Source organism: Columba livia, chromosome 1 (genome assembly GCF_036013475.1).
Source record: "Columba livia isolate bColLiv1 breed racing homer chromosome 1, bColLiv1.pat.W.v2, whole genome shotgun sequence".
Classification (NCBI taxonomy): Eukaryota; Metazoa; Chordata; class Aves; order Columbiformes; family Columbidae; genus Columba; species Columba livia.
In genome coordinates this window covers 100,334,893-100,348,285 of record NC_088602.1, presented here as the reverse complement: position 1 = coordinate 100,348,285, position 13,393 = coordinate 100,334,893, and the positions used below count along the sequence as shown (strand labels likewise).

Sequence of the window (13,393 nt, the reverse complement as noted above, 5' to 3'; positions counted from 1 at the left end):
CGGTGGGACGGGCGGCGGGAGCTTCCTTTTCCCGCCCCGCCATGTTGGCATTACCTCGCGGCGGCGGCCGTTTGTGCGAGCACAGGGCAGCTGCGTGACGCCGGGAGGGCTCACGGGCGCGGGGAGGGGGGGAAGAATCACCTCCTTTGGAAACACCGTGCAAGTTTCGGGTGCTGCAGAGGTTCGCGTTCCTTGCACTGTCCCCATATGCCTGTGTGTCCTCCCTGTCCCGTCCTCTGTAGCCTGTCCCTGCCTCCAACTCGCGAAGCAGCCGTCTCACACCGGGGTTCTGCCTGGAGCTCCCTGCTTAGCCGGGCCAGGCTCCTGATCTGTCTGCTTGCCTTGCTGAGTGATCAGAGGGGCTGCCCTGCCTCAGACAGCGGAACAGAACTCAGGAGATTTATTCTGTCTGCCATGGCGTTCTGCTGTCCTAAAAGACAAGTTTACTCCAATAGTCTTTGCTTCACACAAAGTCCATCTAAAGTCTTCTGCTTGAGTGCACGAGAAGACGTTCAGTCATCCACCCAGCCAAGGACACGTAGGTGACAGCAAATGTGCAGACCCCACTGGGAAAAGTCCAGGGGTTTGTAACCTTTTAACCATATTTAATGTGCAGTGCCAAATTCCCACTGGAGCTTTTCCTCCCCCACCCCCCAAAAAAACCCACAAAACCCACAAAAACACACACAGAAACACAAAACCCACACAACTGTGTTTTGTGGATGTCTATTTTTTTGGTGTACATGTGCATTTTAGATATGCCAGGTCATCCCTCACTGAAAGATCTTGCCTTCAGGATGATGTACCTACTGCAACAGAGGGTGCAGCTGACAGCCTGGACAAGCAATTTAAGCCTTGTTTTATGCAGAGTTTAATGAATACAGTTGTTGGTGCATAAGCTGAGCTATCCATGTAAGTACACACAACAAAGGATGGCCATGTTTTCAAGAGGGAGCAGAAAGTGTTCTGTGATTTTTGCCATTACATGAGGCAAGAATACAATCTCTTCGAACCCCGGTATCCCTCTGATGTTTTCTGCCCTAACTGCTTCTCCTAAGCCTGGAGCAAGGGGATATCCAGCAAAAGCTGTTCAAAATAAAACTGAACAAACATTGTTCCACGAAGTGATGCCTGAGGTTGTAGCAACCACATGCTGTGGTTGCCAAGAGTATAAATGAGTTATGAAACAATCAGGACGGTTCATGGGAAAAAGGTGTCTGCAGCAGGGTTTTGGTTTCTATGGCTGTGGGATCCTGTTTGAGGATCAACATCTGGTTGGGTGAGATGGGAGCCATCTCACAAAGTGGGACAAATGTTTTTCTGCTGGTAGGATAGCTGACCTGGAAAGGAGGCCTTTGAGCAAGGAATGATGGGGAAAGGACAGAGTTAGCAGCAGCAGAATCTGCAAGTGGCCAGACGCTGAGCTTCTGCAAGTCTGCATTGGCCACCGCTGAGTACAGGATGGATGGCTATTTAGAAAGGCTATTTAGAGAGTGGGTGTTTGGTCTTGGCTTTCGATAACCACTGCATGCAAACAATGCAGAAGTTGTGCTGGCAGAGGTCCAGTTATGCCACAATGTCCCAGTTGTCCAAGCAGACACGTGTCACAGGAAGATGCACCTGTGGGCCTGGTGGAGTGCAGCAGGTTGGGAGCTGCTCTGCCTGGAGGTGCCCCTGCTGCTGAAGTCCCACTCTGCAAAAAAGAGGCACCAAGATCAGGTCCTGCCTTGGGGCAGGAGGCTGGGGAATGGTTGATCTGTGAAAGGACATTAACCTCCCAAGGTGTTTGTTTCAGGTTGAAAGGAAGCAGCATGGGCACTCTTGCTGCACTATGCCATGGCCACTGCTGTTTAAATGCTTTTCTTGCCTTTACCTACTCTGATTTCTGCTTCCCCTCAGGAAAGGAGGTGTCAAGCGTCAGCCTCCTGCCAGCTCAGACAGGAAAGAGGCCTTATGTTCATATTAGACAACTATATCAATACCATTCCTTTATCCTAATCTATTTTTCTCTTACACTACATTATTCTCTCCTCACCAGTGTGTCTCAGCCCCTGTACTGCTATTACTCCATTTTCAATACCAAGCCCTGGAATATAGAAATATGCCAAACCAATTCAATCCTGATTTCAACACTGGAGCGTTTTGTGGTGTTGTGACATGGTGGCACGCTGAGCCCTTGCAGCCTGGCGGCAGCTAGCAAGAACGGGGGGTGGCTCTAGGGTTCTGCACTGAAAGATGCTGCTGGCATCCCAGAAGTATGAGAAGTTTGTCGTACCAAGAGCCATGTCAACACCGATCTGACTCTTCTCCCACACCTGGTGCTACTGCTCGCTCACAGGAGCTTATGAGGGACTTGGTCCATATGGGAACTGGGTTCGGGCAGTCCCTGCACAGAGGAGACCTGATAAAGGGGCACTGGCACTGTCCCCTCCCTGTGGGGCTGCAGGATGAGATTGGGGCCTTGGCACCTTGACCACGTTTCCTTCCCCCGCCATCTTTTCTCCTGAGTGCCACTAGTGACACGCGCTGAGTCCCCAGAGGCTGGGCTTGAAGGCCATGGGAGTCATTTGCCAGAGAAGAGCAACCAAGAGGGAAACAATGGTCCGTCTTCTCTATATGCAGCTTTTTTGGCTCTTTCATTCCCTTCCCATTCATTTCTGTTGGGTTTTGCTTCTGCCTGACATTTCCCGTGGCAAAGGCTGTGTTTTCCAGACATCTCAGGGTTGGTTTGGAGCAAGTGTTCTTGAACAAGTCTCGCCAAGAGCTATTGCCCTCCATGACTTTTTCATGGCAGTCTCTCTTTCTGGGGAAACCAAACTTTTTTCCTACATGTTTTAATTATATGATCCTCACATTGCAATTTCAACATATAGCGTTTTCTGACAGATATGCTATCACCTTGATTTACACAAGTACGCTTCTCCTGACACAGAGGAGGAAATGAGAAAGTAATGGTCATATTTCCAAACCACCTACAGTGCAGGTGGCATAAAATCTTATCTGACAATTATATTTGAGGGTAGAAATTTAAATGAAATCGCTTTAGCAATTGACCAACATCAGATTATACAGCAAGCAATTTAACATAAGAAGGTATGCAGGCTGCAATATTTAGGTTCCTGGGCCTCACTGATGGCTGTTTAGTGTTACCATAGCACAATTGAAAACTTGGTCCAAAAAAGCCCCAGGAAGATACATATTTTTAATGTAGCCCTTCCTTCTCTGTTCTTGTCAGAGCCAGGAGGGCATGAATAAGCTGTAATGGCCCTGCCCAGCCCCACACCCGTGGGCCCAGGACCCTCATTTTGGCTCAGTGTGGGGACATCATCCCCTACCCAGGCCCTGCTGGGGCTGGGGAGCCCACACTGTCCTGGTCCCCTCCCCAGGGGAGCTGCCCCGATGGTGCTGCACCCTGACAAAGTCTTTTGCCTTTTTCTACTAGCACGTGCTCCTGTACAAATATTTAACAAACACAAAATTGCTAGGAGATGGTATTGACACAGATATGATACGATGGGCCCCCAGGGAAGATCATAAACTGCGGGTGGTGCAATGGGCCCCGTGAGGAATTGCTGTCTGTCGAGTTTAACCAAGGAAAGCTTCAGTGTCAGCCCCTGCCAGACCCAGCCCTGGCTGAGACAACCAAAGCGAAGATTTTAGTTCTTGGTTTTCCCTCTTTTGCGCAGCAGCACAGCTCACTTTCTGCTTCATAAGCCTTTGTTTCTCTTAACTTTATTTGTGGGACTGAGAGAAGTCCAACACGAACGGAAGATGCTGTTTAACATGAGGAACTGCTTCAGTACTGCAAAACTTATAAGGACCAGCAAGCAGCTGCTGCAACCATTTTGGTAAGCTTATCCTTTAGTTTTATCTGTGGTTCAGTGACATTTAGTCAGAATCTGGGAGACAGAAGCAGCTGAATCATGTTAAGCAGTGAGTATTTCAGAGAAAGACACTTTTTTTCCCCCACATTTTGTTGCCCTTTTGCTTCCCAAGGCAGCAAGCTCTGCGTTTTCAGGGAACTGGAGGATTTTCCTTTTTAATGTTTGTGAAATACTGTTCATTCTTTCTGTGGGATTTAGCAGCAGAGTCAAGAAGGAATGTTTCTTCTTGAGGTCAGTGTATGCTGCAGGTGCTGCAATCAATAAATATCTGAATAATATAGGAGATTCTTATAGACAGTTATCATGGCCAGCACTGGGGTGGGGAATTTCTCTCTTTAAAGCTGCAAGGTGAATCTTCAGTATTTTTTTGTCTCTATATACGTTGGAGATGAGCAGGAAAAGCGGGATGTGGTACAAGATTCAAAGTTAACCAGGTAGACCTGGCTCTGTGATGTGGCTTTGCCTTCTTTCTTCGGCTGTATAGGTGTGCCTGTCCCCATGCCTTCATGAAAGTACCTGTGTGACTATGTTCCAGTAAGCTTCTTCTCATGCTTGTCACATCTCCAGGATCAGGTTAAAATAAAGACTTGAAACTTAATTCCACATCTTCCTATGTTTTCGTGTCGGTGTCAATAAGAATAGCATTATGTAGCAAATGATTAGTGCTAGAAAACAATATATGGGAATTTCACATTCACAGGAATCCTAGTATGCAATAAGCAATTTTTACTTATCATTTTACAAGTTATGGGATTTATTTGCTACAGTTTTAAAGTGGTCCTGAAACCTGAGTGATAATTTTTTTGTGGATTTTGAAGGTTTGCTTCTGGCAATCAGTGGAAACTTTCTCTGGTTAGCAGAGATGATAGAAAAGCAAGTTTAGAAAACAATGACAGGTAAGCTGGTTTTCCAGTGAAGTAATCCAATTTGTTAAGCTCCCCACATAATGTTGTTTGTTATTTTTTTTTAATGTTTTATCATAACATTGGCATAAGCTGTCAACACTGTGTGTGAGCACTGCAAGTTAAGCACACTGTGGTTAATACTACAGAATAACCTAATATGTATCAGTCTGTGATAGTAGTCCAAAGTAATTGCTGTCCTTGCTCAGAAAGGAATAAGCCAACTGCTTGACCTTGCAATTCTGCCTGTTACATGTTAACTTAGGTATGTTGTCTTGTGCTCCTTCTCTGGAATTTGTCTACTTCTGCCTCCTTCAGAGCATGTGGACAACAGGGAAGGGGACACATTTCTTGAAAGTCGTTGCAATAGAACAGAATCATCATGGGAACATAGAGGCCAGGAGGAGACCTCTAGTCCAACTTTCTGCTTGTAGCCTGACAACAGCATATGAGGTCAACTATGTCTTTCTTAGCTGTGTCCTGAAAATCTCCAAGGACAGTCATTCCAAATCCTCCATGGGTAATCAATTTCAGTACTTTACTATCTACCAATGCAGAGATTAGTGGTGGGTATTTCTCAGCTCATTTCTCAGCTCATTTCTCAGTTGTGCTGAGTGGTAAAACAAGACCGATGAACAGAAGTTCCTACTTGGCAGGTTGAGATTGGCCAGTCTCTAACTCCCTGGAAGGAATTGAAGGGTGTAATTAGAAACTTGAGGAGCAGACCAAAGCTGCTTTGGAAACAATGCTGCAAAGGAGAGTAGAGTGACCAAGCAGAAAGCAATTGCATAGATTTTAAAACAGGACAAGTATTTTTTTGTTCCCCCCAACTGCATAGGGTAGCAAATTCCTGCTCTGAATAATAACATCATCAACAACAACAATAATAATAATAATAATAATGTCACAGTTATGAAAGAAATTTCCTTCAGAATATACACATTGAAGTTAGAGCCAATCCCTTGCATAGCAACTGAGAGCCTTGGTATTCAAAGCTGTATTTCAGTAACTTGCCTTGGTAAGCTGTTTTTCATGCTATGGTGGAAGCTACCTGACCCATGAATGCCCAGCCTTTCTTATAATGTCAGGTATATTCTGTTCTGCAGCTGTTGAATGTAGAAGTACATAAAATCATTTTGCTAACTCTGAAACACCCACTTCAAATTCAAAAACGGGGCATTTGGTTGCTTCCTAACTGTTTCTAAGTTTTTTACCTCAAGTTGGAGGCAAGCATGGGGACAGAAGGATAACATTTATAGCAAAATATTGAAACTTAATTTTACTAATGATTGTAGTACTATAAAGATTAGTCTTTGTGGCTTGGAAATGTGCGTTATTTTTTTAAATGGTATTGCCACAGATATTTATTACTTAAGTCACACACACAGTTCAGATTGTGTTTCACTTAAGAATCAATTTCCAGAGATACTCTGAGAAAATCCATGGGCAACATTAATCTTGGAACACAACAAGGCCACTCCATCTGCACGGTGCTACTGAAAAGTCCATCCCTCCTGTGGTTTGGGGGCCTGTGCAGAGACCGGGCTCTGATGGTGCACATTGATGGGAATCTTTGTGGTGCTTCGTGCTTAGCGTAGTGGTGGATCCTCTGGCAGCCTGGATAATCTCTGGAGCATGTTGCCCTGATATACAACAGCATATACTGAGTTCCAGCAATTTTAATCTGCAGGACATCTGTGTGGGCTACTTCATATATACTCCAGGTTTCTGCTCTTACACGTAATCCTTTTCACTGTAAAAAAATTCTTAGTAATGCTGGTTATATAATATGTATATAAATCGATTTTAAGCTGTCCAGAAGGAAAACACACAGCATTTCGATATCTTCAGTTAAAGAAAAAATTCTGCTACATGATTTGAAAAGTCATGCAGTTTGTGCTGTGATGTCAAACAGACAGTAATATGTGGTACCATTTCCTTAAGAGCTTCTCTCTTCCTCCAGTTTCAGTTGGAGCCTATGCCACAAAATCCTGCAGAAAAAATCTTTCTCTCCAAATTTGACTAACACAACACGAAAATCTTTAGAAGCCATAACAGGCCTATCCACTACCAGGGCTTTTACTTATTGGAATTAATGGAAGAATGAACAGAAATTCTATTTTTTTCTCCCCCTGAATTTTCCTAACTTCAGGACTGAGCAATTGGCAGGGGCTGTAACTGAGCCTGGCCTCAGAGGTGAGCCAGAGGGAAGCCTACTTGGAAATACAAAAGCGGTAGCTGCACTCAGTCCATTTGTTTGTATTGCTTTGGTCTCCATTCCATCAGATGAGTCTGAAAATGCCTTTAATTAAAAAAACATGTTTAGCTTGTACCCATCCACACTTTAGCAAGAGTACAGTGCAGGCTGTGTTATGCTATGGAGGGCTGTAGATACTGTACCAGAGAAGGGGCTAAGCTGCCACTCTCCCTTATTAATCTTCAGCCTCTGGAGTCATGGGCTTGGACTCAGCTTTCATTAAGATATCTCATCCAATCTAAAGGAAATTTGATCAAGTAACTTCTGTGAGTGATTATCAACATGCAATTTCATGTGATGCTGAAGTTGTGAATCTGGCTTGAGGCCAGAATATACTGAATAAACACCATCACAGAATGGTTAGGTTTGGAAGGGACCTCTGGAGATCATCTAGTCCAACCCACCTGCTAAAGCAGGTTCATGTAGACCAAACTGCACAGGAATGTGTCCAGTTGGGTTTTGGATGTCTCCAGAGAAGGAGACTCCACAACCTCTCTGGGCAGCCTGTTCCAGTGCTCTGGCACCTTCAAAGTAAAGAAGTTTATCCTCGTGTTCAGATGGAACCTCCTGTGCTTCAGTCTGTGCCTGTTGCCCCTCATCCTATCACTGGGCACCACTGAAAAGAGTCTGGTCCCATCCTCTTGACACCCATCCTTGGGATATTTATAAGCATTGATGAAATCCTCTCTCAGCCTTGTCTTCTCCGGGCTGAACAGACACAGCTTTTTCTGTCTGTTCTCATGAGAAAGGTGTTCTAGACCCCTAATCATCTTCATAACGTGGATATACACTGCACATGCTTAGAACATCTCTTGTGTACTAGGTGAAGGGCCAGAGCACATGCCTATTTAGTTGGGTTTTTTTACTCTCTTCCCCATTGTAATCAAGAGATTTCATATGCATTTATAGAAATGACACCATTTGTATTGATGAGGGTGGAACACGGCAAGTGTCTACCCATCCACAAAGCATGAAAAAGGGAGAAAGCACTGAGATCAGTTCCTTGTATTCTGTGCCCCCAAAGGGCAGCTTTGCAGTCTGCACGTAAGCCATTTCACCAAGCCCTGCATGACTTCATGCATTTGGGTTTATTTGATTAGGCAGTGTGCAGTCAAGTCACATGCATTTTAGAAGGCAAAAGAAACGACACTATATGGTTTATAATGCAATCTGAGGCACTGTTATGGTAGTGATCAATGTAGTGCATAGTGGCATGTTGTGTCTGTCTGACAATAAAAATTATTTACAATAATTAACAGATTCCATCAAGCTGATCCAAATGTGCTGAAAGGGGGGAGTGGGGGAGATTTCAGCTGCTTGCTCATTGGCTTTTGCATGAGCACATTTAGGAATGACAATAAGCATCTATTTTTTTTCTCTTTTGGCACAGGTATGGGCCACCAGCTCAAATGAATGTTCATCTGAAAGGTCGTGACCTCCTTACTCTACAAAACTACACAGCAGATGAGCTGAAATATTTGCTGTGGATGGCTTCAGATTTGAAACAAAGGATAAAACACAAAGGAGAGGTAAAATGCTTTAGCTGTCATTTAGGTCACTCAGATGCTGAAGAAGATATTGTTCTCAAGAGTATTGGGAATGAGCCACTCAGCTGTGGTCCTGCACAACATCACTTGAGCTCTTAAATACTATAAATCATGTGCTACAAATGAAAGAGCCTTCCTGTAAAGTGTTCAGAGATATTCTTCAGTACTTCAGAGGACTTTGCAAGTAAGAAGGTTAAACAGCTTTGCACAGCTAACTCCCTGTTGTCAGCTAACTCCATCCATCAACACGTGGTGTGCGACCAGCACTAAATGTAGGAGACGGAAGAAACTTCCTTGCATGGGATTAAATTAGAGTCAGAGTTCTCCTTAATGCTAGCTCAAATTGAGTGCCAAAATGCAGTCGCTTTTGGCCCCTAGAATTGCTTCTTTCCCTTTAACCTTTCCGCTGCTAATAAATTCCTTGAAGGACAGGAGAACAAATCTACATTTAAAAAAATAGCTCTGTAACTTTTCTAATGCTGAATTAAAATGTGAAAGAAGTATTTCACATTATCAAGTGTATACTGACTATAAAATTGAAATGCCTTCAATTTTCATGTTTCAGTATTTGCCTTTGATGCAAGGAAAATCTTTGGCTATGATTTTTGAGAAGAGAAGCACAAGAACAAGATTATCTGCAGAAACAGGTACATCTGAGCAATGACACAGTCAGGTTTTATATGAAATTGTATAGTATGAGTATGTACTGAAAAACACTGCATAACTGCATAACTTTGTTTTTAGCAATTTCTACTCAGGAGAAATCAGAAGGCTGAAAGCAAAAATGGTAGCTAATTGTGTTTCACCTTGCATATTAATGTCACAAGCACATCACTTTGGTCACTGAAATTTCACTAGATCATTCCAAAACATGATATACTAGAAATAAAGTAACAGGCAGAAGTAAGCATTTCTGGTGTAAGCTCCTAGCTCTGTTGGCAAGATGCACATTTCCTAACATCACAAATTTAATTATATGCAGGCTCTAATAAATATTTTTGTAATGTATTATGAATTTTTGCTGTCACATTTCAGAGTATGTGTTTAGGCTGAGAATGATACTAATATCTTGTTATAAATCAGGGCAAAAAACAACATGATTATCTACAGGGGAAGATAACTTGATGGAGACTTCACAGTATTAGCCTAATAAGATCAGACATTGAAATATTATTATTTTAGGATAATTCAGTCCTTCAAACACTGTACATGCTAGGTTTTCTGAAATCAATGGGACCACTGAAATAAATCATTCATGTACTTGTGTGTTAGCAAGGAATAACCACAAATTGGTGACACACCAAGGGAGGAGAAGCTTGTCCTTCTCACATTTAAGTTGACCCAGCATCCCATAGGCTGACTTCTCCCTAGTGAAGGGAGAGAAAACTTGTTAATATTCACATTTCTCTGGCGCAGCCATTTACCTGATGTTCCTGCTCTTTATGTAGACTTGTTGCTTTCTGTTTTCTCCAGATAAGCAGGACTTATGAATGGGTTTCTCTTGTGCGTTCCCTCTTTGTGAAGACCACCCAACTTTTCATTCCAGAGTTTTTAGTTCAGTTTCTAGTTGCCTGCCATACCGGTGCATGGTCAGGTAATAATTAATTCTCTGAATCTGTTTACCCTTCATGCTTCTGCATTCAGAGGAAAGCACTATTTAGTCCTTGGCTTTTGAAGGCTTATGGAGTGGTGAATCTCAGGAAAGTTCAAATGAATTAACTTAAGGATGGGAGTTAATGCACGTAAATTCATCCAAGAGGGATTAGCTCCAGTGAAATAAAACAAATTTATTTCTAAGTGTGAGCTTCCACAAGGGAGTTCAATTCAGTTTAACTTGTGTACATTAAATTCACACCTTCAGTTAATTGGTCTGAAGTCCCCTAAGACTTTGTTTCAAAGGCAGACTTAATTTTTTTCTGTCCATGGAAACTCCATACATTTCAGCTGCTTTTTAACATACATGACTTCTGTCTTGGAATTTCTAACTCAAAAGAAGTGTGGAGTCACATGTTCCTTTTAGCTAAATAAGCTAATTTAATACCAATTTCCTGATGTCCAGTGAAAGTGAACATTGGAGTGGAATGTTTATTTATAAAATACATGAGTCATTTCAAATAGCATTTCCCATGATCTACACCTTCAATATCTTGAAAGAGGTCACTTGTGGGACAAAGTTCTGGTGAGGAGATTAATCTAAACAAACTTTGCAGCTCTCAGGAACAACTGGATGAAAATCAATGGGTTTCATTATAAAGGAGGAGAGACCTGGAAAGCACTCATTACAAAATCTGCTTTGTGCAGGTTCTAGGAAATTGTTGCTGTATGTTAACACCATGGAAGTCTTTTCAGAAGTCCTGTTGTCCCTATGTAAAGAACACCATTATTGAAAAATAAATAAACAGGATCACAGAATGGTTGTGGTTGAAAGGGACCTCTGGAAGTCATCTGGTCCAACTCCCCTCGGTCAAGCAGAAATGTAGAGCCAGTTGCCCAGGACCATATTGAAAAGGCTTTTGAATAGCTCCAAGAATGGAGATTCCACAACCTTCTGAGGCAAGCTATGCCAGTCCTCCACCATCCTTTTAGTGAAAAAGTGTTTCCTGATGTTTAGAGGGAGCCTCCCATGTTTTAGTTTGTGCCCATTGCACCACTGACTAGCATGTGGCTCCATCCTCTTTGCACCCTCCCTTCAGTTATTTACGTTTTTATTTTTATTTTTATTTTTATTTTTATTTTTATTTTTATTTTTATTTTTATTTTTATTTTTATTTTTATTTTTATTTTTATTTTTATATACTTATTTATATTTGTATTTATATTTATATACACTAGTAAGATTCCCTCTGAGCTGTCTCTTCTCTAGGCTGTGCAGTCCCAGCTCTCTCAGCCTTTCCTAATATGAAAGATGCTCCAGTCCATTTGTCATCTTTGTGGTCCTTTTTAAACACGGACATACTGACTCTCTCCAATATGTCCATATCTCTCTCATACTGAGGAGTCCAGAACTGGACACTCCAGGTATGGCCTCACCAGTGCTGAATGAAGGGGAGGGATCACCTCTCTCCACTTGTGTAGAGAGAGGGATCACCTCTCTCTTTTGTGTAGTGCAGCCCCGGATATCTTTCACCATCTTTTCTGGAGAGGCTCATGTTCAGCCTGTTGTCCACCAGGACCTCCAGGTCCTTTTCTGCCAAGCTGCTCCCAGCTGGGGAACCCCCGTCATGTATGTGCTCGTGCATGGGGTTGTTCTTCCTCAGGTGCAGGACTTTGGACTTCTCCTTGCTGAATTTCTTGGTGTTCCTGTCAGTCCATTTCTCCAGCTTGTCAAGGTCCCTCTGGATGGCAAGACAACCCTCTGGCATATCAGCCATTCCTCCCAGTTTTGTGTCATCAGCAGACTTGCTGAGAGCGCACTCTGCCCCATCATCCAAATGATTAATGAAGATGTTAACAGGTCTGGACCTAGTATTGACCTCTGGGATACACCACTAGTCACTGGCCTCCTCCTGTGCACCACTGATCACCACCCGGTGGGCCTGGCTGTTCAGCCAGTTCTCAGCTCACCTCACTGTCTTCTCACCCAGCCCATCCATCAACAGCTTTTTTGTGAGGATCTTATGGGAGACAATGTCAAGGGCCATAATGAAGTCCAGGTAGACAATACCCACTGTTCTCCCCTCATCTACCAGTTCAGTCATTTCATCATAGAAGTTTATCAAGTCAGTCAAGCATGACTTCCTGTTGGTGAAAGCATGCCAACTACTCTTGATGACTTTCTTGTCCTTCATCTGCCTGGAAATTATGTCCAGGATTAGCTGGCTCCGTCACCTTTCCAGGAATGAAGGTGGGGCTCACCGACCTGTAATTCTTTGGGTCCTCCTACTTGCCCTTCTTGAGGATACGGGTGACATTTGCTTTCCTTCAGTCTTTGAGCACTTTTTGCAGTGCTGAGATTGATCAAAGATTATAAAAACATTAATTTATAATGCATTGTGAGAAAATAGTTGACGCTTGTGGCTTTTCCAACATACTGTGCCTCTAAACTGTTTTATTCTGATGACATCACAACTGTACTGAATAATGTACAGCTCCTTGTGGTATAATTCATTGCCCCTTTACTCTCTTGAATAAATATGATCTTGTCCTAATGCACATTTCTAACCCTCGCATTAGTTTACCATTTCTAAGAGTAGTAGTGGTGTTGTAAGTTTAATGAAGAACTACAAGTAACATCCATAGGACATTGGCAAAGTAAATCCATTTTTGTGGAGCCTACTAGATTTATTGCTATCACTGGCTATTATATTGAAAAATCTGACGTCTCTGCTATTATACTGGATAATGTCATCTGTTTGCAGTCAGAATCCCATATCCATTCTGCATAAAGTCTTGCATAAGTTTTGAAAACAAAGGTATTCCGCATGGTCATATGTTACTTGTAAAATAAACATCCTCAGGGATGGCATAAAAGTGAATTCACTGTTTTTGTTACAGATTTGGTGTAAAATATTCTGATTGTCACTCTTGCTCTTAAAATATAGAGCTGCAATTATGTTTTAGTGAATAAGTCATAAATAAATCAGCCATTTCACAGGCGCTGAATGCAGACAATACGTCACAGGGTAGAAATGGAGGGAAAATGATGGAGGCAGAAAAGCTCTGTATACCTTCTTTAGCTGTGCACTGAAAGATATAAGGTCTTAACAGCTTTATAGAGGTTCACTGTCACTGGCTTTAGTGGTCTTTAGAGCACTCCTCTTACACAGCAGAGTGAGAGGAACATGATGGCCATGCCTGGGGACT

The 13,393-nt window shown here is 42.7% G+C and overlaps 1 protein-coding gene across 1 annotated transcript in view; it reads left to right on the top strand.

Annotated features, from left to right (window-relative positions):
- The first annotated feature begins 3,535 nt into the window (after positions 1-3,535).
- Positions 3,536-13,393, top strand: part of OTC (ornithine transcarbamylase) — a 31,921-nt gene continuing 22,063 nt past the window's right edge. Inside the window, exons 1-3 of the mRNA XM_005501667.3 lie at positions 3,536-3,848; positions 8,434-8,572; positions 9,156-9,237. Coding sequence (XP_005501724.2) covers positions 3,772-3,848; positions 8,434-8,572; positions 9,156-9,237 — 298 coding nt within the window. The 5' untranslated portion in view covers positions 3,536-3,771. The remainder of the gene's footprint in view (positions 3,849-8,433; positions 8,573-9,155; positions 9,238-13,393) is intronic.